Below are 26397 nucleotides of genomic sequence, written 5' to 3'. Positions count from 1 at the left end.
GCCAGAGCAGAGGCAGCAGCCACTGGCAGAGCCGCCGTCCTGGCTGCTCTGAGGGTAAGTAGAGAGCATCCGATTTTTTCTGTCTGAGGCCTCTTCCTCCAGCCTGGCTGCTGCTCTCCAGGCCTCCAAGGCTTGCGGACTACCTCCAGTTTTAAATCTGAATAAACCCCAGCCCCTGACTTGTCTGTAGTTCTGCCAAAATGAAAACGTCCCCAACACAACTTGAGATCTGCAGCCCTACTCACACCCAGAGGCACAGGCCTCTAGCTGCCGACCCTGCCCGACCAGCTTGCTCCTCCACCGTGAGGACAGTGCTCCTTCACTCCGGAACGCAACCTTGTGGGCTCTTGACTCCTTGAACTTCTGATAGACTGAAGCAAGTGCCTTCCCCCAGGGCGGGGCCAGGAAGTACAATGGTTATTCTGCCAGCTCAGGAAGTCCTAACGAGGATTTGCCTCAAAGCAAGAAGGTAGATGGAAGAACAAAAGCAGATATTAGTCTCTGGAGGTCCCCAGAGGTGCTCTGAGCACTCCTCTGCTTCGGGGGGACTAGGGCCAGGAGGTAAGGAGAGAATCCAGAGCCCCCGCCTCAGAAGCCCCCACTGTAAGACCTCTGAAGAAACAGACAAAGGAGGCCCAACTGCCAAGAGAAGACTTTGCCTCAGGCAACTAAATTTATTAGCAAGAAAAATTTTTGTCAGCCCAGTACTGACCAACAAATACATCGTTAATAAAGGGTAACAAATCTGTCACTTAATTAATAAAACATCCTCAAGCAGTTACAACAAAAAATAAAGTTGGATTTTTGTTTAATTTAAAAGCCTCAAAAATAACAAGCAATATTTTTTTTTTTAAAACATGTCGTAGACACAATCGTCTATTATACAATATACACTGTACACAGTAGAGCTTGGGCAGGTGGGGTGATGGGGTGAGGGTGTGGAGAGGGTCAGAATGGAAGGCGTTTTCGTGTGAGTCCAGAGCTGAGTTGAAATGTTGTGTCACTTAGAAAAGAAAGAATTGTTAAAAGTGAGAGGGGGAAAAAAAAAGCAAAACCCTCCTATGCTGAGCATTGCTCCCCAGACTCTAAACTGAACGCAGGCGAGGGGGTGTGGGGAGACAACCAGAGCGAGGAAAGGCAGGGAGCAATGAAATAAAATGTCTTTAAAGCACGTACACAGTGTTCATCATCTGAAGTGTGAGTATAAGGCAACCGTTCTCCGTGGAAAAGACGGAGTGGGGGGAGTCCGCCGGCATCTGACCTTTCGAATGGGAACTTGGAATGTCTGGAGAGCCGTGGCAGGGCCGGGCAGTGGAGTGGAGGCAGCCTCCCAGCCCTCCACAGAGGCGGGCATCCGTGGGAGGCTGCGGACAGGGCCCAGGGGGGTCCCTGGTGGCCAGGGGAGGGGGCAATTGAGGGGACGAGGAGGCACAGGATGGGGGAGGGCATGGCGCAATGGGACTCCGGCAGTGTCGGGGCAGGGGGTGGGTGGGGCAGGGCTCACTTTGCTCCTGGACGGAGTGAAATGCATGTTTTTCCTTTGGAAATAAGGGTCCCCATGCGTCCTGGTTTAGAACGTCTCATTGGGCATGGCCAGTGTCCATAGCCTGGGCAGGCCAGGAGCTCATGGTGAGAAGGGGAGGGCCTTGGGGAGGAGGAGAGCATGGGGGTAGAGCCCCTCCCTGTGGAAACACAGCCACAGAACAGGAGTCGGGTGAGGGCAGCCCAGGGCAGTGTGGGCTCCTGTCCACCATGGACCCAGGCCAATCAGATGGGGGGGGGGTTCCACCTTCACGGCCTCCTGCCTCAGTTGGCCTTACAAGTTCTTTGTGACTAGGTGGGTCTTGTAATGCTTGGTGAGGTGGTCGCTCCTCATGAAGCGCTTCTGACACTGGGCACACTCAAAGCGCTTGTCCCCTGGGGAGAAGAGAGAACTGTTACCAGAGCCCGTGTACAGACACTGCCCCGGCCCCAGAGAGAAGCAGCACACACGTCAGCCCGTGAAGAGCCAGCCTGGCCTCATCTCCATATTCTGCCAGCGCGTCCCTCCCTGCCGCCTGCTGGTCCGCACCTCTCTGCCCTTCTAAGCTACCTCGCTCCCGTCGGTTCCATGTTCCTTGCCTGTGCTGCTTGTCCTTGAGACCCTGCACACTTGCTTCATTCTGGACTGTGTCCCTTGGGCTTTAAACCTTCATCAACACCTCCCTCCTTGTAGGAAGACATCCTCAGGCCTGAATACCCACAGAGCCTGGACCACAGCAACCCAGCCTACGTCAGGGTACTTATGCTTCTGCCTCTGAGGGGGCATGATTCAGCCAGGAACTGAAACCTTGGGTCACATGGTCCCCACCTCTGTCTCCACCCAGCAGGGCATCCTTCACTGCGGCAGTAGCTGCCAGTGTGCCCAGGGTAACCGTAAGGTACATTTCCATAGTTTGCCCTGTATTTGTTAGTACAGTAAAGCACGTAACGGTGACAGCAACCTTAATAGCAAACCCACGCTATCAAGGCAGGCCTGCAGTAAACCAGGCATGTTGGAGCAGGCCTGTAATACCAGCATTTAGGAGACAGGAGTGCTGTGAGTTTAAGGTAAACCTCGGCTCCACAGCAAAACCTTGTCGTAATAACAGCTGGTGATTCACACCTGTAATCCCAGCGGTGGCGAGTCTGAGGCAGGACTGCTGCACGCTCAAGGGCAGCCAGGAACACAGCAAAATCTTGTCATCACCCTTTCCAAAAAGGGGCGGGGCAGGCAAAAGAGGGCAGGGAGGCCGGGTGGCTTAGTTCATGATGGCTCACAGAAGGCCGAGTCAGAAGGATCTGATGCCCTCTCCTGGTATACAGACACACATGCAGACAAAATGCCCACATTCATAAAATACAGAAAGGAATTTTAAAGAAAAGGGAGAGCTGAGGCTTCCTCGAAGAAGCAGCTGTCATTCTGCACCAGGGAGTAGTGAGAGTTCCTGGCTTTCTTCCTCCCTGATGACCTCCTGGCATTTCATGCATTTGGTTTGTCCACTTTCGGGTAACCCCAAGAGGGAGGACAAGGCAGCCTAGTTTTCCCCCGAGGCCACAAACAAAGATTCCTGTGAGAGCTTCCTGCTAACGGGATTAGAATCTTAGGCACAGCCCTAGCAGCCATTTAAAAAAAGAAAAAAAAAAAAAAGGTGGGGGGGGGCTTGAGAGCCCAAGGGCCCAGGCTGGAACCCGGCTTGGCCACCACTAGCCTTCTCCAAGCCTCAGCAAAATGGATGTCACAGCTACGTCTCCAAGGCCTTACTGGGGTTAGCTTAATCGGAAAATGCTCAACACGGGTCTGGCAAGCTTCATCAGTGCTTGGGGCAGGATGGGGGTGGTTTACCCTTCCTTCTGACACAATCTGGTGGTAGCCAGGCAGGCTCTGAATCCTGATCCCCTTGCCTCAACCTCTCTACTGTCAGGATGAAAGTTGCCCAGCTCAGTGCTTGTTGAACAGCAGCTCTGCAGAGGTGACAAGGGGTCACCAAGGCTGTGCGGGGCAACCATCTGACGCTGGGCAGCATCTCAGGGGCTCGAAAGGACTCCCTGGGTGTTCTGGATGGATGTAGAAGTTCCGGAGCAGGCACGAAGTGTAGTTGAAGGGCACGGGGAGACACTGACCTGTGTGGGTTCGGGCATGCCGCTGGAGTTCATCGCTCCGGGTGAACCTCTTTCCACAGAAGAACCAGTTGCAGACAAAAGGTCGCTCGCCGGTGTGCAGGCGGACGTGGGCCCGAAGCAAGGATGTCTTCCGGAAAGTCTTTCCGCAGTCCGGGATGTGGCACACGTGCTTCTTCTTGCCCTGCTCCCCTGACCTGAGGGTGTTGGAATCATCAGAGTGGGGAAGGGAAGTTAGAGGAGGGAGGGGAGCGGATGGAGAGACGTCATGGGAGGTCAGGAAAGGTTAGGAGCAGGAGTTGGGAGCTGCAGAGTGACGTGACGTCTGGAGTGGGGCACACGCCAGGCTGGGCGTTTGGCCCTGGCTGGGAATTACCTCTTCTCCCCGTCCTTGCAGTTGGGACACGTGCAGGCCATTCGCCTCCGCTTCTCCCCAGGCTGGGCCTCCCCCGCTAGGGCCTGCTCCATCTGCAGCTGGATCTGGGTGGGGCTCAGCCCACTGATAGTCAGGTTGTTTCCAGAAACGTTCTGCACTGTCAGCTGCTGCTGCCCTGTGGGGGAAGAAGGGTGTGGTTCAGGAAAGGAGGCCCAGGCTAGCCCTTCTCTCGCTTCTGGACAGGTTAAGAAGGTCACGGTGGCTAATGTGCCAGAGGGCAGTGAGAGACCTAAGATTCTAATCCTGTTAGCAGGAAGCTCTCCCAGGAATCTTTGTTCCTGGCCTTGGGGGAAAACCAGGCTGCCTTGTCCTCCCTCTTGGGGTCTCCTGAAAGTGGACAAACCAAAAGCATGAAATGCCAGGAGGTCATCAGGGAGGAAGAAAGCCCAGAATTCTCACTACTCCCCGGTGCAGAATGACAACTGCTTCTGCGAGGAAGCCTCAGCTCTCCCTCCCTTTTTAAAATTCCTGTCTGTATTTTATGAATATAAGCATTTTATCTGCTTATGTGTCCATATACCAGGAGAAGACATCGGATCTTACGGGACGAGCTAGAGACAGTTGTGAGCTGCCATGTGGGTGCTGGGAATTAAGCCTTGGCTCTGGGGGCGCAGCCGGCTCTTAACCACTGAGCCATATCCCCAGTCCCTCTTCCTCTTAATTTCTTCCTTTTTTTCTTTCTTTTTTTTTTTTTTTGAGACAGGGTTTCTCTGTGTAGCTCTAGACCAGGCTGGCCTCAAACTTACAAAGCTCCACCTGCCCCTGCCTCCCAAGTGCTGGGATTCAAGGTATGCCTCCACAACATGTGTGTCATCATTAGCTCTCGTACAGCACAAGCTGGACCTACTGCTCAGGACCTACTGCTGCCCAAATCTCAACTGCAGTCCTTCTCTTTAAGAAGCCTTTGTTAGCTGGAAGGTGGTTGCTCATGCCTTCAATCACAAGCACTTCAGAGGCAGAGGCTGTTGTGGTCTACAGAGTGAGTTCCAGGACAGCCAGGACTACACAGAGAAACCCTGTCTCAAAAAAATAAAAAAGGGAAACCTTCCTTGACTCCCTTTACATGGTATGGCCCTTAGTCTCCTGACCTGGGCAGGTATAACGGCCCTGGCTGTCCTGGAACTTGCTCTGTAGACCAGGATTCCCGTAGGCTGAATACGAAACCCCGCGGCCAGCACCCTGGCCTCAGCACTCCCCCTCACCGCCAGTGTTGGTGATGGTGACAGGCACACCCTGGACTTGGACACCATTGATGTTGATGGTCTGCATGGCCTGGGCAGCTGCTGCCAGCTGTGCGGCATTCAGGCTGATGATGCTCCCAGCAGGCGCGATCTTTGGCAGGGGCCGCTCTTTTCGGAGGATGGCAGCTGAATGCTTTTTGCTGGTGCTACTCAGGTGGGGAGCTCGGAGCGCAGGGCTGTTACAGGTGGTGGTCGAGGTGGCCGAGGCTGTGGCTGGGGGGCTGTCCTGGACGAGGACTGTCTGTACCTCACCAGAAGGTGTACGGATGTAGACCTGAGGGACCAAGGAGAAGACAGTGCCCTGAGAGCAGTGGCCCCGGAGCCTTCCCTGCCCAAGGGAGTCCGGGACACCTCTGTCATCGTCCTTCCATCAGCCCAAACACGCCCCTGTGTACTACAGATGCTGACAGTGCCCTGCTCTAAACTGGCACGAGCTAGTTACTGACAATCAGTCCTTTAATTGCTTAGCATGGAAAAATACCGACTGCAAGGTGTCGGCAAGGTTCTCGTGGAATGTATACAATTTACCCTGGTTCATTCGAATGCTGATTTCTCTATCCCTCTATGTGGTTTCAATGCAGACATTGCACTGTGATGTTTATTCTAAGCGTCACCTGTCTCAAGTTTATGTCAACATGCCACCGTTTGTTCCCTTTGTTGTCAGTTAAACATCCAGCCACAAGGCTGAGCAATGGAGAGAATAGGGTGGGGCATCCTGGTCCGGAGGGAAGGAGAAGGAAGCAAGTGGGAGGAGTCAGAGAGCACAGATCAGGAGGAGAGGATTTGGAACTGGGAGGAGAGATGAACTGGACCCAAGATATGACTGAAAACAAGTATAATATGGGAAATCTGAATGGTAGGAAATGGGCTTGAGTAATTATTGCCCAGCTTTGTGCTCTAGGTTAATTAAATTCAAGTCTCTGTGTGGTGATTTGGGTATATAGCTGTTTAGGAATAACCACTGCTTAACTAAAGGATAAATCAATAATAAATATTAATAACCAACAACAGCAAAATCTCAAAATTGGAAGAATAGCAAAAAAAGCACAATAACAGCATGGGCTACAAAGTGACTTGGAGGACACTTAACCTTCATAGCAAAACCATCTTTAAAAAAGGAGGGGGCTGGAGAGATGGCTCAGTGGCTAAGGGCACTGCTGCTCTTCCAGAGGACACAGATTTCCCAGCATCCACGTGGTGGCTCACGATGGTCCGTAACTCCAGTTTGAGGGGATCTCATTCCCTCTTCTGACCCCCTGAGGCACCAGGCTTGCACACAGCATGCATACACACACACACACATGCAGGTAAAACACTCATACACATAATAAAGTAATAAATCTGAAAAAAATTAATAGGAACGGGATATTTATCCTATCCCAAAATGTTGTCTCTTCAAAATACTAATGAAATACAAAGGAAGAGAAGTAAATTTTATCTCCAGGGTGGTGTGTGTGTGTTTTAAGTGTGAGAGCATGGCTGCACATGCGCTATGGCACACGTGTGGAAGTCACAGACAACCTGAGGTGTGAGTCCCCACCTTCCACCTTGTGTGAGACAGGGCCTCTTGTTCACTACTGCGTATACCAGGCTGGCTGCCCCCCAGGCTGTGTGAGCAGATACAGGCCACTGCAAACAGCTGTGTGTGGCTCCCGGGAGCCACACTCTAGTCCTCACGATGGCATGTCGTCATCCATCACCCACGGAGCCATCTCCCCAGACACAAAGAGAGTAAGCGTTAAGGTACAGAAAGCTGTCGGGCCTTGCCACTGTAACCATCACCAGCAATGGGACAAATAAAATCTCAAACCATCTTAGGACACAGACACACCCACTCTGTGACACTTGAGCAAAATCGCGGCACAACCTGTAGACAGAGTCAAGGACATTCAAGACATTCAAGAGTGGGGCCTTCGAAAACAAGGTCACCACAGTCAAGTTAAAGAGGAAGTGGGGCTGGGTAGTTGAGGACAGAGCTCCTGCCTAGGATCCCCAGAGCCCGGGGCTTAATTCCCAGCCCCATGGAGGTGGGGGTGTGAGGAAGTCTTTCGGATGAAAGACTGGAGAGATGTGACAACTGAAATAAAGGTGGGCAGTCCTTAGACCACGCTGGAAACACTGAGTGGAGCCTCCCCACTCCATACCTGCATTGCCCTCCATACCACGCTGCTCACAGGATTGGTGGCTGTCACCTGTACAGCGAAAGGGCTGTGTGGGAGAATGAAACCATCTGGAAATGACAGGAGGATTGTGGTGGCAATTTATGTTTAAATGATCCAAGGAGAAAAAAAATTCTTTGTAAAAAAAAAAAAAAAAAAATTTTCAACTGTGGGCTGCAGAGATGGCTGTTCTTCCAGAGGTCTCGAGTTCAGTTCCCAGCAACCACATGGTGGCTCACATCATCTATAGTGAGATCTGGCGCCCTCTTCTGGTGTGCAGGCACACATGCAGGCAGAGCACTATAAATAATAAATAAATCTTAAAAAAAAAAAAATGCAGCTGTGAGCCAGGCGTGGTGACGCACTCCAGGAGGCAGAGGCAGGCAGAACTTGAACTCTGTGAGTTCAAGGCCAGCCAGGTCTACACAGCCAAGGTTACATGGTGAAACCCTGTCTCCAACAAAGCAAAAAAAAGGAAAGAAAAAAAATTTCAGCTGTGATTTTAATTGGGGTTATTTTTAATTCCTGGATTACCGAAGACTGTTTTCAGCTAACTCATTACACACAAACCTGCCATCCCTTAATAAATACAGAAACATCTTTTTCCCAGTTCTGTAGTACACATCTCATTTTAAAATCTTACCATTTTATATTTCTTTTTTCTTTCAGTACGTAAACAGGTTACTGAGAAATGGGTGGGCTGTAACTTGCATCAACCATGGGTGGGTACAAAGCAGGGATGTTAAACATTGGTTATTATTATTATTATTATACTGTGTGTGTCTGTTTGTCACTGTGTGCCTGGTGCAGACGGAGGCCAGAGGAGGACACTGGATCCCCTGGGAGTGGAGTTACAGGCATCAAACATGGATGCTCTGGAAAAAGCAGCCTCTCATTCACTGACCCATCCCTGCAACCCCTTGTTGAACACCACTAAAGTCCACTGAAGTCACTGGGCCGGGTGATACTCAGGTCGGTCCTCCTGCCGCAGCCTCCCGAGTGCTGAGATTACAGGTGGGCACCACCACGCCTGACTACGTTTTAAAACTTTTATTCTGGGCACTCCTTCTCATGGTAATTTCCCTGTAAATATGCAGAGACGCTGGGGAATGCGGCCTTTTGACTCGCCATGGTTCCTGGAATCTCCTTTACTGCCCGGGCAGCCTTAAGCAACATTAGGCTCCAAAAAAAGGTTCTCTCAAATTGTCTGCTCTTATCTGTTTTTAGAGTGAGCTCAGCTGGTAACAAGCAGCAGCTGGGTGCTGGTGGCTCACACCTTTGATCCCAGCACTGGGGAGGAAGAGGCAGGCCAATGTAAGTTTGAGGCCAGCCTGGTCTACAGAGTGAGTTCCAGGACAGCCAGGGCTACACAGAGAAACCCTGTCTCTGAAAAAAAAAGAGAGACAGAGAGAGGTAGAGAGGAAGGAAGGAAGGAAGGAAGGAAGGAAGGAAGGAAGGAAGGAGTAGCAGAGACTGCAAAGAGACAGGAGCAGGGCAGGCTACAAAAGCAGCAAGGTGGCCAGCCCCTTGGCAGCTAAAAAAGAGTTGAACAGCTGGCTGGACGGTCAGACTTGACAGCAGCAGAAGCAAAAACAGCTGTGAGAGCTGTTTTCCAAATGGTGGCCTGAACAAGAGGGAGGGCACAGCGTGAGAGAACACCCAGACATCAGAGGCCATCAGGTCCAGCGGAATACGGCAGGCTCAGAAAAACAAGTGTTCTCCCCTTGTGTGAAATCTAGACTAAAGGAGAAACACGGAAACACACACACACACACACACACAGGAATGAAGCAGAAGGAAAACCATCTCTTGGAGAGGAGATGATAAGCAGAGGTGTTAAGAAGCAAGTATGGTAGGTAGTTCATACTTGCAATCTTGGCACGGAGGATCAAGCAGTAGGATTCCAAGTCTGAGGCCAGCCTGAGCTGTACAGTGAGGTGAAGGCCAACCTGGGATACACAGGGAGACCCTGTCTCAAAAAAGGAAAAAGGAGCCAAGTGTGGTGGCGGACGCTTTTAATCCCAGCACTCGGGAGGCAGAGGCAGACAGATCTCAACGAGTTCGAGGCCAGCCTGGTCCACAAAGAGCTGCAGGATAACTAGGGCTGTTACACGGATAAACCCTGTCTCAAAAACAACAACAAAAACCCCAAATCACCTCCCCACCAAAGAAAGAAGGAAAAGGAGAAAAGACCTGGCTGCCCCACTGTTAGTTTTCTCGTCGTTAACAGCGGTCAACAGTTTTTCCTCTTTAACTTTCTTACTTTACACCAAATTCTATGGTTCTGGCTTGAATTCTCATTCTTGCTGCTGTTGTTTGTAAATTGTTTTGTTCTTTGAGACAGGATTTCCCTGTGTAGCCTTGGCTGTCCTGGGCTCCATTTGTGAGCTGCCATGATGGGTGCTTGGGAATTGAACCCTGGTCCTTTAGGGAGAGCAGACAGTGCTCTTAACTGCTGAGCCCTCTCTCCAGGCCCCTGGGCTTATAAACCAGGCTGGCTTACAACTCCCAGAGAGCCACCTGCCTCTGCCTCCCCAAGTGCTGGGGTTACAGGTGTGCGCCACGGCGCCCGGCTTGTTATATGTAACCTTAATGGCAAACATACTTCATTATGAAACGTATCTACCCAGTTATGCCCCTAGAGCTGCCCCATGAGAAAAGAATAAAACAGACCAGATATCTCTGCTCCATTTGATTTCTACAGATCAGGACAACTTGGCCTAAGACCTGAAGACCCCAGGGCAGAAGCCATTTCCTGCCCACCACAAGTGATGGTGGCTCCAACTTCCCATCAGACTTGGTGAGGGCCTGCCTCAGTTTCAAAAGCAAGCCAAAGGGTGAGCAGAGGAGCGGGAGGCAGGGCGGAGGGGCTGTGGTACCTGGGTTGGTGTTGGTTCGGTTGTCTGGATCTGAAAGTTCTGGGAAGGCTTCTGGGGAACGGTGGGGAGGGTGGCAGAGGCGGCCTGTACCACCCGCAGTGCCTGCTGGGGAATCTGCACCACCTGCTGCTGCTCGGCCTTGGGTGGCACCACCTGGACTTGCTGGACCACAGCTGGCTGGCCCCCACCAGGGCTCTGGACAATCAGCAGGTTGTTTCCCGCCTGGATGATGTTGTCGGCCGTGGTCTCTATCAGCACTGTCTCCACCTGCTCCGCCACGGCTACCGATGGCTGCGAGACGGGAAGGCTCTTCTTCCTGGCTTTTTTGTTAGTCTTAGACACTGGGGTGGGGGGGCTCTCGGTGAGGAGCTGAGCGGGGGCCCCGACGTCACTGGTGTTCACCAGGTTGCTGAGCGGCAGCGTGAGCGTCATGTTGCCGCTCCCGCCTGACAGCTTCACCACGTTGGCCCCACTCTGCACGGGCGTGGTTGTCATGCTGAACTTCTGCACAGGGGCTGGCTTGATGGGGACGGGCTTGTTGCCAGATGGGGAAGGGGTGATGATGGCTTGGTTGGTGCCTGGGATGATCTGGATCTGGCTGGTGAGATTGGGCTGCACCTGGATGGCCTGGGAACTGCTCCCTTGAATCTGAGGGACTTGGTACTGGATACTGGCATTTGATCGGCTCCCCTTGTTGATCACGGTGGGGTTCTGGATAGCAAACACCAACTGCCCTCCTGGATAGGAGGCACTCAGCTGGGAGCCTTGAATCTGAAGTATATTTCCTTTAGATGACAAGATGCCAAAGCTATTCTTGCCAGGACTGAGCGGGAGAGGGGCAGGTTTGATAGGGACCAGTTTCCGTGGGGTGGGCTGGGGGGGAGCAGGAGGCGTCACTGCAGCTTCAACAGCTGGGGGACCAATTTTGCTACAAGTCGCAGCAAGCAGGGCCAAGGGAGACGGCTGGGAGTCCTGCAAAAATCAGCAGAGGAAAGGAGTGAGATGGGACGCCTGGCTAGGTAGCCCTCAAGGTCCTCTCCTCTCCGAGGCTCCCCGGGAGCGCTTCCCCACCTGTGTGGGAGAGCTATCGCCAACGCACAACACACAACACACACCCTCAGTGGTTCCGGCTGGCTTCTCCACGAACTGAAGGAAAAATGACAGGGAAGGCCTCTCAGGGAGAGAGCCCCCGAAAGCAGCCTTGGCCACAGCAGACCAACAGCATGAGCTGTTTTCCTATGGCCTTGCTGGCCTGGTGTCGGCAGGGACAATGACACGCCCAGCTCTCAGATGGAGCTCTATGAACTTAGCACAAAGGGGGAAAGGAGAGGTGATGGGGAGGGGAGAGGACATGAACACCACTCAAGTGTCTTCTCGAGTCCGGCAGGCGCCACTTGCTGACTAGACAGGCTACAATACATGGGCCTGTTCTCTCCAGGGCAGTAGGTTCTGATGGAATCCTGAGTTCCTGTTTGGTTTTTCTGGGGGGTTCCATATACAAGTACGCATGTTCATGTGAAAAGGATGTGGGGGGACATTTGAGTCCTTGTATGTGGAGGCCAGAGGTTAATGCTCAATTCTTTTTTTTTTTTTTTTTCTTTTCTTCGAGACAGGGTTTCTCTGTGTAGCCCTAGCTATCCTGGACTTCCTCTGAAGATCAGGCTGGCCTCGAACTCACAGAGATCCGCCTGCCTCTGCCTCCCCGAGAGCTGGGATTAAAGGCCTGCATCACTGTGCCCAGCTTAAACTCTTACTCTGTTTCTCTCTACCTTGTTTTTTAAACTATTTATTCAATGTGTTTGGGCATTTTGCCTGTACATATGTCTGTGTATCACTCAATACTTGATGCTCTCAGAGGCCGAGAGGGTGTCAGATCTCCTGGAGGACTGTGAGCTGCCACGTGGGACATAATCAAGCCGGGTTGTCTGAAGAGCAGCCGGTGCTCTTTCCCACTGAGCATCTTCCCCAGCCCTCCACCTTCATTTCTGAGTCAGGGCCTCTCACTGGATCTGAAGCTCAGTGCCTGGGCAGGACCAGTTGGCCAGTGGACCCCAGCGATTCTTCTGTTTCTGCCTGTCTAGTGCTGGGATTACAGGCATGTACTGCCAGGCCCAGCCTTTCACACAGGTGCTGGGGACTGGACTCAGGAACTCATGCCTGGGCAGCAAGGACCTTACCCAAAGCCACGGCCCCAGCCCCAGCCCCAGGAACACCAGGTTGAATACTGCTCTCTCTGCCTGACCCAACTTTGACATCTTAGGCAAGTGACTATGTCTTAGTTTAGAAAACGAGGATAAGTGAACCTCCCTGGGTGTTTGCAGTGAGAGCCAACAGGTGCTGAGTGAGGTAGGAAAATCCAGCTCAGTGATCCACCCAGGCTCTGGCCCCTGCCCTCAGAGCCCACTGTGCACTTGCCTGGGTAGTAGCGGCAGCAGGCTGCAGGTAGTCACTGGGACTGACAGCAGCGGTGGCAGCCATGCTCATCTGTGGAACTATTGGGAGAAAGACGGAGCAAATATAAGACACTTGAAGAGAACCTGAGGCCCCCTAGCTTCAGCGTTGCTTTTTGCCTCTGCTGCTGCTTCTCTAAGGCCGACAGCCCCATGCTTGTCAGGGGTGACCTCCTCCTTTGCTCACACTCACCTGTTCAGGCCAGATCTGCCTTCGCCACATTGTCTCCACAGCCACCTAAGACTGGGAGAACTGGGAGACTCCTGGACAGGAGGAGGTCTAGTTCAGGGCTGTTTAGGCTGGGTCCGGAGCGCCCCCTGGTGGATGCTGGTGCTCTGAGTCTCTGGGAGTGAAGGAAGGCTAGGGCAGCATTCCTGAGCAAGAGGACACAGCTGTCTCATTCTAAAGGCTGGATGCGCAGCCTTCACACGCGGGCTGCCAAGAACCAGTAGATGGCAACTGGGTAGTTCCTTTAAGTCAATGGTTCTCAATCCGGGGTGGCAGCGACCCATGTGGCAAACCTCTCTCTCCAAAAGTATTTACGATTCATAACAGTAACAAAATTACAGTGATGAAGTAGCAGCAAAATAATTTTATGGTTTGGGGCCCCCGCATTAGTAAGGTTGAGAATCACTGCTTTAAGTGGATTTACATCTTTATGCAGGACAACTGATGTGACCCCAGAGGTCACCGGCTAGGCAGGGCTAACAGCGGCACGTAAGAATGAACATCACGCAAATTCTATTTTTGTGTGTATACAGTTATATCTGACAGAATTTTTCCCATTTTACTGTATTTTTTTTTTCATTTTTCCAAAATTAGATGGTTGGCCTCCACGTCCACAGGTTCTGTAGCCACAGAATCAACTACCCACGCATCAAATATGTTGATGTGACATAATCTGGTGATGATCTGAAGAAGCTGTGTAGCTTGTATGTAAATTCTACACATTATATCAAAGCCTTGAACACCCAGAAGCTCCTGGGACCAATCCTCTGTGCGTGCTAAGGGACCACTGTATTCTCTCATCATTTTAAATTTTAATTTTTACTTTATTTGAGACAGGGTCTTGCACTGTATCCCAGGTTGGCCTGCAACTCCTCCCTCAGCCTCTCGAGCCCAGCTGCCACTTACTTGTAGTAGGGGAGGGACTGAGAAAGGAAGTCTCTACCTTGCACTGAAGTTTGATTTAGAAGGGAAACAAGACTGAAGGCTGGAGTGATGGCTCAGTGGTTAAGAGCATCGGCTGTTCTTCCAGACGACCAGGTTCGATTCCCAGCACCCACTCACATGGTGCAAAACATACATTCAGGAAGAACACCTATACACATACAACTTTAAATGAATGAAAGTTAAACAAGAGGCTAGGCATGATGGTAATGCCTTTCATCTCAGCACATGGCAGGCAGAGGCAAGTGGATCTCTATGAGTGTGAAGCCAGCATGGTCTACAAAGGAAGTTCCAGGCCAGCCAGGGCTACATACTGAGACCATTTCTAAAGACAAAGGAAAATGGAAAGATTCTGCCGTTGTAGAGTTCATAAATCACTAAAGCAAAGCACCCTGGGCAGTCCGGCTTGTATCCCAGACATCTGGAAACCAAACTCCAGGAAACAGAGATGGGGAAGACTGCTTGGAAGACTCAAGGGACAAAGGTTCAGGAACTGAGCCCATGTCAGGAATCTAGTGAGGCCAGAGATCAGGGAGAAAAACACTATCATTCATGTTTTCTCAAGCCTCTGAAAGAGAAAGGGCAAAGAGAAACAGGCAGGCTGGCTGGTCAGGAGGCAACACAGTGCCTTCAGCGGTCACCAGCCTCGAGTCCATGAGCAGATGCTGCCAACCATGAAGAACCAGAGGACAGCTCTAAGCAGTGGACACATAGATCCTAGGACATTACAGACACTGGTCTCTGCAGAACCGCTTCGATTACTGAAAGAGCAGCGAGAGATGAAAGCATGCAATGGCAGAAAGCAATCCCTCAGCACAGCTCAGCCACTTTAAAAGGCTCATTTTGTTTCAACTGACATTAAAATGCTTGTACTATTTTTGTGATGGGGGGAACAGAGGCAGGATGACAACAGTTTGGGGGCTCACGGTTGGTGGGTAAGAGCCAAGGTATCTAACTCAGACTGGGGCTCAGGACCCCGGAACAGCCATCTCAGGTCTTTTGACAGCCATGCTTCCCTTACGGTACTTGTCCTGTCTCAATTATTTACTTACTTACTTACTTAGTCTCCCAATAGTCTAGCCTTTGCCTCATGGCTAACAAAAACTACTTTAAAAAAAACTAAAAATTCCAATTATAGGACAAGAAAAACAACATACCTCGTGTATTATTTCACCTGCTGGGCTTTATTCTAAGCGGCATCTCCAATGAGAGACTTTCAGGGTTCTGACTAGGGTACTTACTCTGCAAGTAAAGGGGCAGACACCAAGCCACCCGGGGGGATGCCCAAGAAGCCAGATTTTAAAATTCTGTTCAATTCAAAGACACCTTTGAAAGGCAGAACCGGCTGCCTCTGGGGGTGATGACCTCCTTTCTCTGCAATTGTTTGATCAGAGGCAAGATGTATATTCTAGAGATGGAATAGAGAAGTGTGGTGAGAAGCTGGACTAACTTTTCTCTCAAATGTTTTCCCTTCTGAGGTACAGGGGTGTCCATCAGTGGGAGAGGCCGAAACGGGCCAGGTCCTTGGTTACATTACCAGCACAACAAATCAAGAAACCCCAAATTTTTTCAGACCACGTCATGCTGATAAAAACACAAGATGAGTTAATTGCTGGCAGAACGGGGAAGGCAGGCAGCTGGTCTCCTAAGAGGCTTTCAAGGGTTCAAGTTCACTTAACAAAACTGGGTGGGAAATATCCTTACTATGTTACAAAACCAGGGCCCCTGCAGCAGGGCAGAGTGCAAAGGAAGTGAAGACCGACGAGCACTTCCCAAGCAGGTCTCTCCCTCTGTCGTCACTGAGCCGAGACTCAACTGTCTGAGACCTGGTTAGATAATCCCAGCACCTCAAGTTAGAGCAGTGGTTCTCAAGCTGCGAGTCGTGACCCCTTTGCAGGGCTGTCAAACAGCCCTTTCCCAGACATGTAACATCATGATTCATAACAGCAGCAAAATGACAGTTATGGGGTAGAAATGAAATAATTTTATGGCTGGGGGTCAGCACACCGTGACAAACTGTATTAGAGGTCGTTAGGGGGCTGAGCACCACTGAGTCAGAGGTTAGAGCAGCACCTCTGAGGCAAGCTGAGGCTGCTGGTGCTCCCGGCTGCAGCTTCTCATTTTGGCTTCATTTTCCTCCCCAGCTGGCTCCTGAACTTTAGTCTAAACCCACTGTAAGTGTGTCCCCCTACTGTCATCAAGAGCTCTATGTGGCCCCTGGGCTGCAGACCTAGGCGATCAAAATGGAACCATTTTCCTGCCGCTGCAGACTTCTATCCTGGAAAGAGAAAGAAGGGAAAAAAGAAGCATTTCCAGGCGATGTGTGAAAGTGGTTAAGGAGAGGCAGATACACAAACGTAGTTCCGAGAGCAGTCGCGTGTCATTTGGAACCTTGTGTTTAAACGGTATAATGTGGACGTAAGCGATGCTTACCTTCTCCTCCACATTAGTCAAAGCACTACTAAGTGGAATAGAGGGCCGCAGAGGGACTCTTAGACATAATTCTGTAATTGCTTCAAACCGCTTCCACTAGGCTACACATTTTCCTTTTTGTGCTAGGGGCTGGGCCCAGAGCCTCACACGTGCTGAACAAATGTTCTACCTCTGAGCTGTCTCCAGCACACCCACCATTTTAACAGTACCACTGGCCTGGAACAACAGTTCATATTTGGTCACTGAAGCCTACAGTTTAGCAACACAGATAATAAAAATTACTGAGTATTTCTTCTCTTTTACATTCATTTCTTTTGTGTGTGTTTGTGTACATGCAGGTATGCACAGTGACATGGGAAAGTTAAAGAACAATTTGGGAACCAATTCTTTCCACCGTGTGGGTTCCAGAGACTAAACTCTGGTTATCAGACTTGGCGGCAATCGCCTTACCCGCCTAGCCGTATGACACACACTCACTGAATGTTCTTGAAAGAAAAAAAGTGTGTGTCTCTCAGTTATATCATCTGGATCTTGTCATTAGCTCATCTCAGCTAAAACTTCCCTAAGTGTCTAGGCTGGAGTTTGGCAGTGATCTAGGATGTAAGGTATGAGCAGTACATTAGCCCTAAGGAAAAGTCTTGAGGCTACTCGGCAAGGCAGCAGGGAGGACGGAGTACCACGTGACAGAGAAACTGTGAAGAACCCAGGACGGTCAGAAAAGCACCTGACCTCCAAGACTCTCCAGCCTTCACCTCCTGTCCCTCCAGCACAGCCTTCTTCTCCTGCCTCCTTGGTCAAACTTGGCAGAACGCATTGACATCCCTCCATACCCCATCCATACTGTGCCAGCTGCTTCTACCAGGTCCCCACAGACCCCTCTGGTGGCTGCCTCCCCCTCTAAATTCCTGTGGGCTCTTCCGCCTTTGCCACTTAAATACTGACATTGCTCACAAGTGTCCTTTCTCCTCACCCAAGATCCATTTCCTTGGAGGACCGTGTCCGTTCACGTGGTTTCAGGTGGCTTTCCAGAGGCTTACTCCCAGGTCTGTGTTCAGCCCCTGTGAGCCTTCACTAGATCAGCTAAGTCAACCCTGAGCGTTCTCTCCTGGCTTGTTCATTCTTTCCCCTCCCCAGCCCTCCCTTTGGATCCCAGGAGCTTATCTCTGCTGCCTTTCCTTTGCTTAGGGCTCTTCTGACTTTTCTGGCTAACGCTGCACCTTTAGGCCAGGTTTTTTTTTCCCTCCCTAGCAACATTTCTTGACAGCCATTTTATAACAGGTATTTCATGTTCTTGGGGACCTTTCTGGACTGAGAGGAAGTCAGGTCCCTTGCTAGCATGTAGCACCCATTACAGTGAGCGCGGGCCTGCAGGATGGAGTAAGGAGCTGCTTTTATGAGTGAGCTGTTTTTCTTCACAGAATTGCTGATACCAGACAGGAGTGGGGGTGGGAGAAGGGGGGGTTCCGGGTACAGGGGCAGCTGTAGTTCTCGGGGAGAGGGGGGAGAATACGGGAATCTTTGGAATGTCCAATCACAGCAGAAGCCGGAGCGTCGCCCTCCCGGAGGATAAGTAGGTCCTCACCTTTCTTACAAGTCTCTCTCCTTTCTACTTACTAGTCCCATGGCATGGTCCCTGCTTAAATTACCCACAGCTTGGGCAGAACTCTCACCCACAGGCTCCAGGGCAGCTTCCAGCCTCTGGCTCGCTCCCTTTATCCAGCCAGTTCGCTTTTGGAACTATAAACCCAGAATCCTATCCAGTCATCCGCTGAACTACTCCCCTCCTGCGGTTTCAGAAGCTCTTCTGATAAGCTTAGAAGAACCGAGCACCGCCCCCCCCCCCCCATTTTTTTCTCTTCCTGGGAGCCTGAAGACGGAGCTCTCCCTTTGGCCATTTATAATCTCTGGAGGTTGTTTCTCACTTACTCTCTAGAAGCAGATGACCTTGCTGGGTGCCAGCACACACTGCCCGTGGCACCCTTGGCAACGCTGGCCTCACCCCAGGGTAGGGAGCACAGCTCTACCCTGGGGGCAGGGGGTGTCTTTCTCTGGCGGACTGGATTGGGAGAGCATGATCTAACAGGAAGGACCCTAGAGCCCTGGGTTATCAGGCTGTCCCAGAGTGGACGAAGGCTCAAAGTCCACACCTAGACCCTAGGCTACTGGGCTTTTTTTTTTTTTTTTTTTTTTTAAACCTTCCCAGCAGCTATGGCTTCCTTGGCCCTCCACTGTGGTATTTCTCAGCAGGAATTTCACTCTGCACAAACAGTCCTTCTGGTGGCTATTTTGGTCAGTCTGCCTGGGCCAGAAGCCAGTAAGGCAGTTTCTAAGGCCAGGCTTTCCCAGTTGCCTAGCCTGGAAGAATTTGAGCTGGTGAGAGAAAAGCAAACCATGGCTGGTTTTAAAGAACAAAACTGGCCAATCAGCCTGGACGGAGGAGGGTGGAGGGAACGAGCTGGGCTCTGACAGACTCCAAACTGCCCGGACAACAGAACGCCCAGCAACCACACACAGGAAGATCACGTTCACGCCTCTCATGCAGAACTCTTAGGCAGAGGCTGCTAAAGCCACAGGCCAAAAGGAGAGAACAGATATCCTCTCCATCCCGCCCTGACAGGACAACTCAGCCAAAACCCTGAGATGCACACACTCTATCAACAAGTGACCCCTCCAGGCTGGGCGAGATGGCACATGCATTTAATCCCAGAGGCCAGCCTGGTCGACAGAGAGAGAGTTCCAGGACAGCAAAGACACAGAAAAACCCAGTCTCAACAGAACAAAACAATCAAAAGTTACGCTTCCTTCCTGAGCTGTGAGTCCTAACCTCTCCTTTCAAGCAAACTCCCCAGTCAGTATGTACAGCCAGATCCTTACTCCGGTGGTTCAACGTAACATTTTTTTTACATTTTAATCATATTTTACTCATATGTACACATGTGTGAATTTTGCGTATGGCTACGCACATGACATGGCCAACATGTGTGGGTCAGAGGAATTGAACTCAGCCAGGTACTGATGTGACAGCACTGAGCCCTTAAGCACTGAGCCCTTAAGCACTGAGCCAGCCTGCAGGCCTCCAACTTTTACAGTACACGAAAGCATGCTCACAATTAAGTTTTCTAGTTTTAGTACAGTGTTCAGTGGGTTACGTGAGGTACATTTCATTATAAAATATTTTGTGGCAAATGACTTTGCCCAATTTTCGGCAAACCAAAGTGGTCTTTCTTCGGTGTTGGGAGACAGGCTGGCCTGCCTCAAACGTAGTCCGGGCTGGCCTCAAGTTCATTACGGAGCCAAGGATGACTCCTGACCCTCCTGCCTCTGGAGTGCTGCGACTACAGATGTACATCACCACACCTGGTTGGATTTTTTGTTGTTCTTTGTTTCTTGAGACACAGTGGCTTCAAACTCAGAGAGATCCACCTGCCTCTGTCTCCCGGGCCCTGGGAATACAGGTGTTTGCCACAATGCCCAGCTTAGACCTGGTTCTTAAACCCAGGGCTTCACCCATGCAAGTATTCTACCAGTGGAACTGCACCCCCTTGCTGTAATATTTGAAAGGTTAGGTAGACTAAAATGCATGTCTGACTGACAAATTTTTCAAGTCATTATAAAGAAATAGCCTTATCCTAAGACGAGGAGGCTCTGTGCTTGCTCTTCCTAATTACTCCCAACAGCCGTTCTTGAACTTGGCTCCACTCAGGTTGGACCATTCTATTCTTGCTACCAGACCTCATGTTACCGAATCTGATGCTAACTCCTAGACCTGAACCCTTGTTTTTTGTGCTCTGACAGCTGACTGTTCCTGGTCCTTGAAAACAGTCTGACGGTTCCCAAGACAGCCTCCTACCTTACAGGCTACTTCTAAAGCTCTGATGGTCCTCCTTCTCCTTTCCCAACAGTTAAGTCACCCCCGACTCCACTTCAGGACCTATATTTCTTCTGTCTGTAACTATTTGCTAGTGATTTCACTACTCTCGTGGCTTTCAGAATCCATGCTACATAGATACTGTGTGTATATATATATATATGTATATATATATATGTATGTATATGTATATATATGTATGTATATGTATATATATGTATGTATATGTATATATATGTATGTATCTATATATTCGCCCCTGAATTTCCTGTCTCCAGACTCTGCCTCCTGCCTGATGCTGACATCCTCACTTGGACATTAGTGGACATCTGGACTCTAACCAGCCCTGAATAAAGTTTCCGAGAGCTCCTAATTCCATCCTTCCTTCAAACATTCCCTACTGCAATGAATGCAAACTCCATCCTTCCACTCAACCCTACGACCTTGGAATTAGCCTTGACTTTCGTTTTTCCCACGTGTGAGAGTAAACACTTCTAGCTTTAACTTCAAAACACATCCCAAACACACGGGTTTTATCACCACAGCCATCACCTAATCCATGTCTGCCATCTAGACAACTGAGAAGGCCATTGAGCTTCTAATCTTGAACCTGTCAATTTTCAACACATCCAACATGGATGAAGCCGCATCACTATTCTGTTCAGAGGCCCTCAATAGCATCCCATCACAGAGCCCAAACTACAGCCATCACACTCAGGCCTGAGCCACCTGACTTCCTGGCCCCCCTTCCTCACTGCTTTAGCCATGCTGTCCTCCGCACCAGGTCCTACGGCTGGCTCCGAGTCAGCTCCCGAGTCCGCTTGGGTTCACCTTCCTCCTCTCACTCTAGACAGAACTGGCTCAACCCCCTTCACTCTTTCAGGGTTTCATGAAGTCTCCTCACCAAGACTGCCCCTGAGCACCCTGTGTAAACTGCCTCTCCCACACATTTTCCCTACCCTCCCGCTCTATTTTTAGCCTTAGCACTTATCACTTTCCAACAAGTACTTATTAGTTGCTTAATTACCGTCTCATTAAGAATGCAAATTTCCTGAAGGCAAGAGTTTTTCTTTTACTCCCTGATGTACTCTAGAGCCTAGCACACAGTTGGCGCTTTACATATTTGTTTAATCCATGAATAAATGAATCATGAAGGAATGCAGAGGGAGAGGACCTACGTGGAGTCTAAAAACCAAAGGACGGCTGGGCTGCAGCTCAGCTGCTGCGATGCTTTCCTAGCATGCACCAAGCCCTGGTTCCGTCCCCTTGACCCAATGAAGTGTGGTGGTGCCAGTGTGAGCTGCAGCAGGTCAGATGCTTCACTGAGAGGACATCAACCCCACAGATGGCACTACAACCTCGAGCTACACTTCTACCCTTTCCAATTAGCACGGGCATGGGGCACCGAGGTAAGACCACGAGAGTGTCTGAGTGCGAACCCTCAGTCTGTCCCGTTCCTGACTTCCTTTCCTTTCCACGTGACTGTTGTCACTCCTAGTTTGCTTGTTGCCTGGGTCACAGGGCACGAGTGTGTGGGAAATGGGATGATGGGAGCTCTTCAGCTCAAGGGAGGCAGTCCCAGGAGACCGTGCAAAGCCATTCTGCTGAAGGATACTGGGACTCAGAATTGGGTCGTAGAGAACAGGAGAAATAGAAGCTCCCCCAAGAATCTCCTTATGCACAAACAGGCTGCCTTCTCTGGGCAATGTATTTGTGAGTCACTCTGAGCTCCCCCAGGCTAGGATCAGCTTCTGAAATGACTAGTGACTTCATTTCTCTGGAAGAGACGGAGGCAGGCTTGCCACTTACTCTTCTAAACCTGGGAAACATCTTCATCTGTTTTTTCGGTCATTGTTTTGTTTTGTTTTCTCTCTCTCCAGTTTCCAATTAAACATAAACCCGAGGCTGAACTATTTCTCTTCTAATCACATGACCCTACCAGCTGTCTCCTAATCTCTATTCACAGACTCAGGAACCACCCTGTGATTTTACCAAATTCCTCAGAGAGGTGACAACCCCGATGAGGGTGTTCCAGAAAGACATTTAGAAATGTGCAGTGACCGCTAACTCCGAGCCACTTTCGCCCTGCGGCTGAGGTGACTGGCGCCTGAGGGACCTAAATGGCCACACAGAGGCAAAATGGCATCTCAGAGGGCCTAGCCTTGGCCACCCAGGCTAAACCTCTGCCCTGTAACGCGGCGGCTGCTGGCTTGGCACAGCAAGCAGTCCTGACGCTGAAACCATGGCGTTAGCTAAGGGAATGAGATGCCCATCATTCGATTCCAGCGACCGGGCTTGTGAGCACGCTTGTGTGGCGATGTGACAGTCTTTACGCCTCAACACTGCCGGGAGCACCCAGAGAAGCCCATTCATCGCCCCCGTATTAAGCGATAGCTCACCTCTCTAGAGCATGCCAGCCTGGAGTGTACTCTTAGGAAAAGTGCAGTGCTGTGATAGTGACAGAATGTTTCCCAAGTACATACTGAGAGAGGTCTGGCTACCCCAAGATGCTGGTATCAACTCTGAGCTTGCTCCTATGGTTTGCTTTTTTTTTTTTCTCTTCAGGATCTCAGGAAGCAGTAGAAAAAGTTCTCTATTTCACCATTTGTCAACTAGAACAAATCCACCAAGGCACCAGGGAGCATCTCCTCAAGAATGACCACAGTACCTTTCCTACTTCCCCTGACGCGTCTGTACTTTTAATCTCTTCTGTTACCTTCCCACCAGGCTTCAAAAGATCCCTCATAGAAACGTGAAACCCCACTGCTCTAAGGCCCTTGGGAAAGTTGCTCATGAAAACACCTGTTGGTTATGAGGAAAGCACCTGAGAAGACAGACCTGCAACTACGGAAACAAAGCCTGGAGAGCTGGATATAAAGGGAAAAGGGGAAGGACCACAGGGGGCAGATGAGCCTGGCAGGAATATGTAATGCACAAAAGCACCAACAGCTCGTGTGGCACCACAGTTCTCAACCTACAGACACTCCTTTGGTCCACCGCGTGGGTATAATCTCCTTGGTTTTGTCTCTTTGAGACAAGATACTATATAGCCCAGGCTAACCTGCAACTCACTTAAGTAGCCTAGGGTGGACTTGAACTCTCAGACTTGCTGCCTCAGTCAGGAATGTTAGGATTAGGTGCATCACCACAGCCAGCCTGAGTTCCTGCTTTAGAACACCCTTTGAAGAGGTTCACAAATCCCCCAAAAGGACAGTCCAGACATGCCACCCAGTAAACATACGAGGATGTGTCTGACCTTTTCCAAACAGATTACTCCACGCTCATGCCCCACAAGGCTTAAAATTACGCCACGCAATCAAACCAGTAGTCTCATTTTTGAATACTCTATACAACCTTCACATCAGTGTCTCTCTGTCTCTTCCACTCTGTGGCCATTATCCACTTGATCCAAAACAACGACTAATATTTTCAGTCTGGAAGCAGAGTTTCCAGTTTGAGTGTAGATGGAGAAGAGAAGAGAGGGAATAAAGGTAACTTAGGAAGAAAAAAAAGGCCCATTTCTATCACAGAAATGGGAGTGGTCAGGGTCTAGAAAACCGCTGAGCCCACATCTATACTGGAGTCTACAAGAAGCTTTAAAAGCCGTTGTGAGGGCCATGTTCGGGCAATACTTGCTTAAAGCTTGGGGATTGCCACATAGCTGCCAGTGGTCAAGGGCTCGTCAGTGCTTGGTACAAGGGTAACTTCTCCAAACACTTAAACACCAGAGGAACTAAGATGTTCAAGAACAAAACACTAACTTCCCCACCTGCTGGAAAAGCACAGGCTTTTTTACCCAAACCCCTTCATGATCTATTCACTGATTCTCTCCTCCCTCCCTCTCTCCCGCCTCTCTCTCTCTCTCTCATATTTCTCTCCTTCCACCATGTGGGAATGAAGAACTGAGCTCAGGTAATCAATCAGACTGGATAGCAAGTGCCTTTACCTACTGAATCACCTCACTGACCCTGGCCCAAAGCTGAAATCAAAGCTAAAAAGAGCCAGTCTATGTGCTGTCAGCAGGGATGCCAAACTCTTCCTCTAGAGCCGGCTGGGTGCTGGGGGAGATCCAGTTATGAACAAGCCCTGGTTAGCTCTCTTTGGCAAAGTGTCTGTGCCTGTAGCAACCTAGCTCAGGGCTCATACTGGTGCTAGAGCAGCTAATTTTCCCTTGTTGCTATTGCTTTTAACCAAAGAGGGAAGTCTCTGTACAACCAAGTAGAACTAGAATCAGAAAGTGCCAGTCACCTCAAAGATAATTCGTACTGACTGGGACTGTCTGTGTGGTCACTAGAAACCGGCCAAATTGGTACACACCTATAACCCCAGCTCTTGGGAGGCTGAGGATCTCAAGTTCAAGGCTTACACAGATTACATCATGAATATAGGCCAACCAGGGCTTCACAGAAGACCACGTTTCAACACCCTTCCCCCCTAAAAAGAAGCCACTGGAACACTGGCACGAGCCTTACGGATGGGTTCTGAGATCTGCTCCTTTCATTGTCATGAGGAATTTAAAAGAAAACAAGCCTCTGCAGTTAGAGTCATCACCATAGACAATGGATTTCTTTGTGTCAGTAATGGAACCGGCTGCTGCTGCAGTCAGGGCTCCTCCGTTCCCTCGGCTACTTCACCGTGTGCCTGCTCACCCTAACCTCTCCAGCCCTAAAAAGCTCCGGGCTGAAGACAGAGCGCAGCAGGAGAGGCGCCTATCTAGCATTTGCGAGAATCTAGATTCAACCTCCAGCACCCCAGAGGTCAACTCCGGGCTTTACCCTCCTCTGCAATGCCCAGAACCTTCCAGGGCACCGCAGGGAACAGCTTGTCGACAGCGCCTGCCAGTACACACTGAAACATCAATGGCCTCTCTGTAATGAAATCTGTGTAAGGGGGATCTTGGGTCAATTCGTGGCTCACAGACCACTGACCTTTCTCCAGGAAGCAACAAATAAATGATCCACTAACCTCCTAAAAAAAAAAAAAAAACGTAAAAGTTCAGGAGAAGAGCCAAACGAAGTGCCCTTGGATCAAGCTAATAACGAAGCACTTAAACACGACAGACTATTGGAATCAAAACCAAGGAATGCAGGGAGGACAGGTTTCTCAATTGCCCAGAGCAGAAGACACTTCCTTTTGTACTAAAATTAGAAAGGCACTGGGAAAGAAACCTAAGAAGGGAAGGAGGAAGCTGCGCACCAGTAAGTCAGCAACGCAGACGGAGGAAGAAAGCGAACATCTATTTTACTTCTTAGGTCATCTCTTAAGAGCAAATAAGCGCCTACGCTTTCTTGGAATTTCAGTGCATTTTTTTTTTTTTGGCCCCGCAAGGGGCATCGGGAACTCTGTCAACAAGTTCTCAAACTTCTCAAAATTCCAAGAGCTTGCAGATACCTAGCCCTGCAGGCTCAAGGGTCCAGGCGCAAGCAGTTAAAAGTCGGTTTTCACTCGGCAATCATGCGCCTGGGGAGTTGGCCCTCCCGTCCTAACTACACCGTCCGGGATTGCGCGGGGCGTCGGGCAGCCGCTTAGCCCGGCAGTGCCCGTCGGGTTGGCCCCGCCAGGAAGGATCTCAAGCGTTGTCTGCCGGGCCACGGGGCGAGCGCGAGGGGGCGTCGGCCGCCGGCGCGGAGCAGACTCGGGTGTGCGCTGCAGGCCCGGCGCGACCCAGCCAGGGGGGCCAGAAGGGGGTCCGGGCTCGCCCCGCTGCCCGCGCCGCCTGCCAACCCCGGAAGCGCCACCCTCCCGCCCGGGGCTCCGAGGGGCGGGGAGTCTAACGCCCCCTTCCGGGTGCCTCCGCCCGGCCGGCCAGCCGCGCTCCTCCTCCGGGCGGGAATCCTTCCTCCCCCGCCCCTCCCGTAGCCGGGCCCCGGCGCCAGCCCCAGGCCCCGCGGGGGCGCCCCCGGCTCCGGCTTCCCCTCCCCGAGGCCTCTGCCCGTCCTCCCGACCCTTGAGGGCCGGGAAGACCCCACCGGCAGGGGCCAGGACCCACCGCTCATTACGACATCTTCCTCCCTGGCCTCCGCCGCCTCCGCCGCCACCGAGAGCCTGACACCGCCCGCCTAGCACCCGCCAATCCTGAAGCCCGCCGCCGCCCGAGCGACGGCGGTTCTCACCAATAGGC

The 26397-nt window shown here is 50.9% G+C and overlaps 1 protein-coding gene across 4 annotated transcripts; it reads right to left on the bottom strand.

Moving 5' to 3' along the window:
* Positions 1-639: 639 nt before the first annotated feature.
* Positions 640-26356, bottom strand: Sp2 (Sp2 transcription factor). 4 transcript variants are annotated; one of them, XR_009592803.1, is made up of 8 exons: positions 26266-26356; positions 12770-12846; positions 10355-11326; positions 5278-5590; positions 4016-4190; positions 3643-3836; positions 1177-1917; positions 640-1003 (listed from the first exon to the last, which is right to left on the bottom strand). XR_009592803.1 is itself a non-coding variant. In XM_021641982.2 (8 exons), the coding sequence occupies exons 3-8, from the start codon at positions 12836-12838 to the stop codon at positions 1817-1819; spliced, it is 1824 nt and encodes a 607-aa protein (XP_021497657.1). In that variant the 5' UTR covers positions 12839-12846; positions 12998-13179; positions 26266-26332; the 3' UTR covers positions 640-1816. The 4 variants fall into 4 exon arrangements, 3 of the variants coding, with proteins under 3 accessions (XP_021497657.1, XP_021497655.1, XP_060242845.1); XM_021641982.2 differs by adding an exon at positions 12998-13179 and having other exon boundaries at positions 640-1917; positions 26266-26332; XM_021641980.2 differs by having other exon boundaries at positions 640-1917.
* Between the last annotated feature and the right edge of the window lie 41 nt (positions 26357-26397).

This window comes from Meriones unguiculatus, chromosome 7, assembly GCF_030254825.1.
Source record: "Meriones unguiculatus strain TT.TT164.6M chromosome 7, Bangor_MerUng_6.1, whole genome shotgun sequence".
Lineage (NCBI taxonomy): Eukaryota > Metazoa > Chordata > Mammalia > Rodentia > Muridae > Meriones > Meriones unguiculatus.
This window is presented reverse-complemented; position numbering and strand designations above follow the sequence as displayed.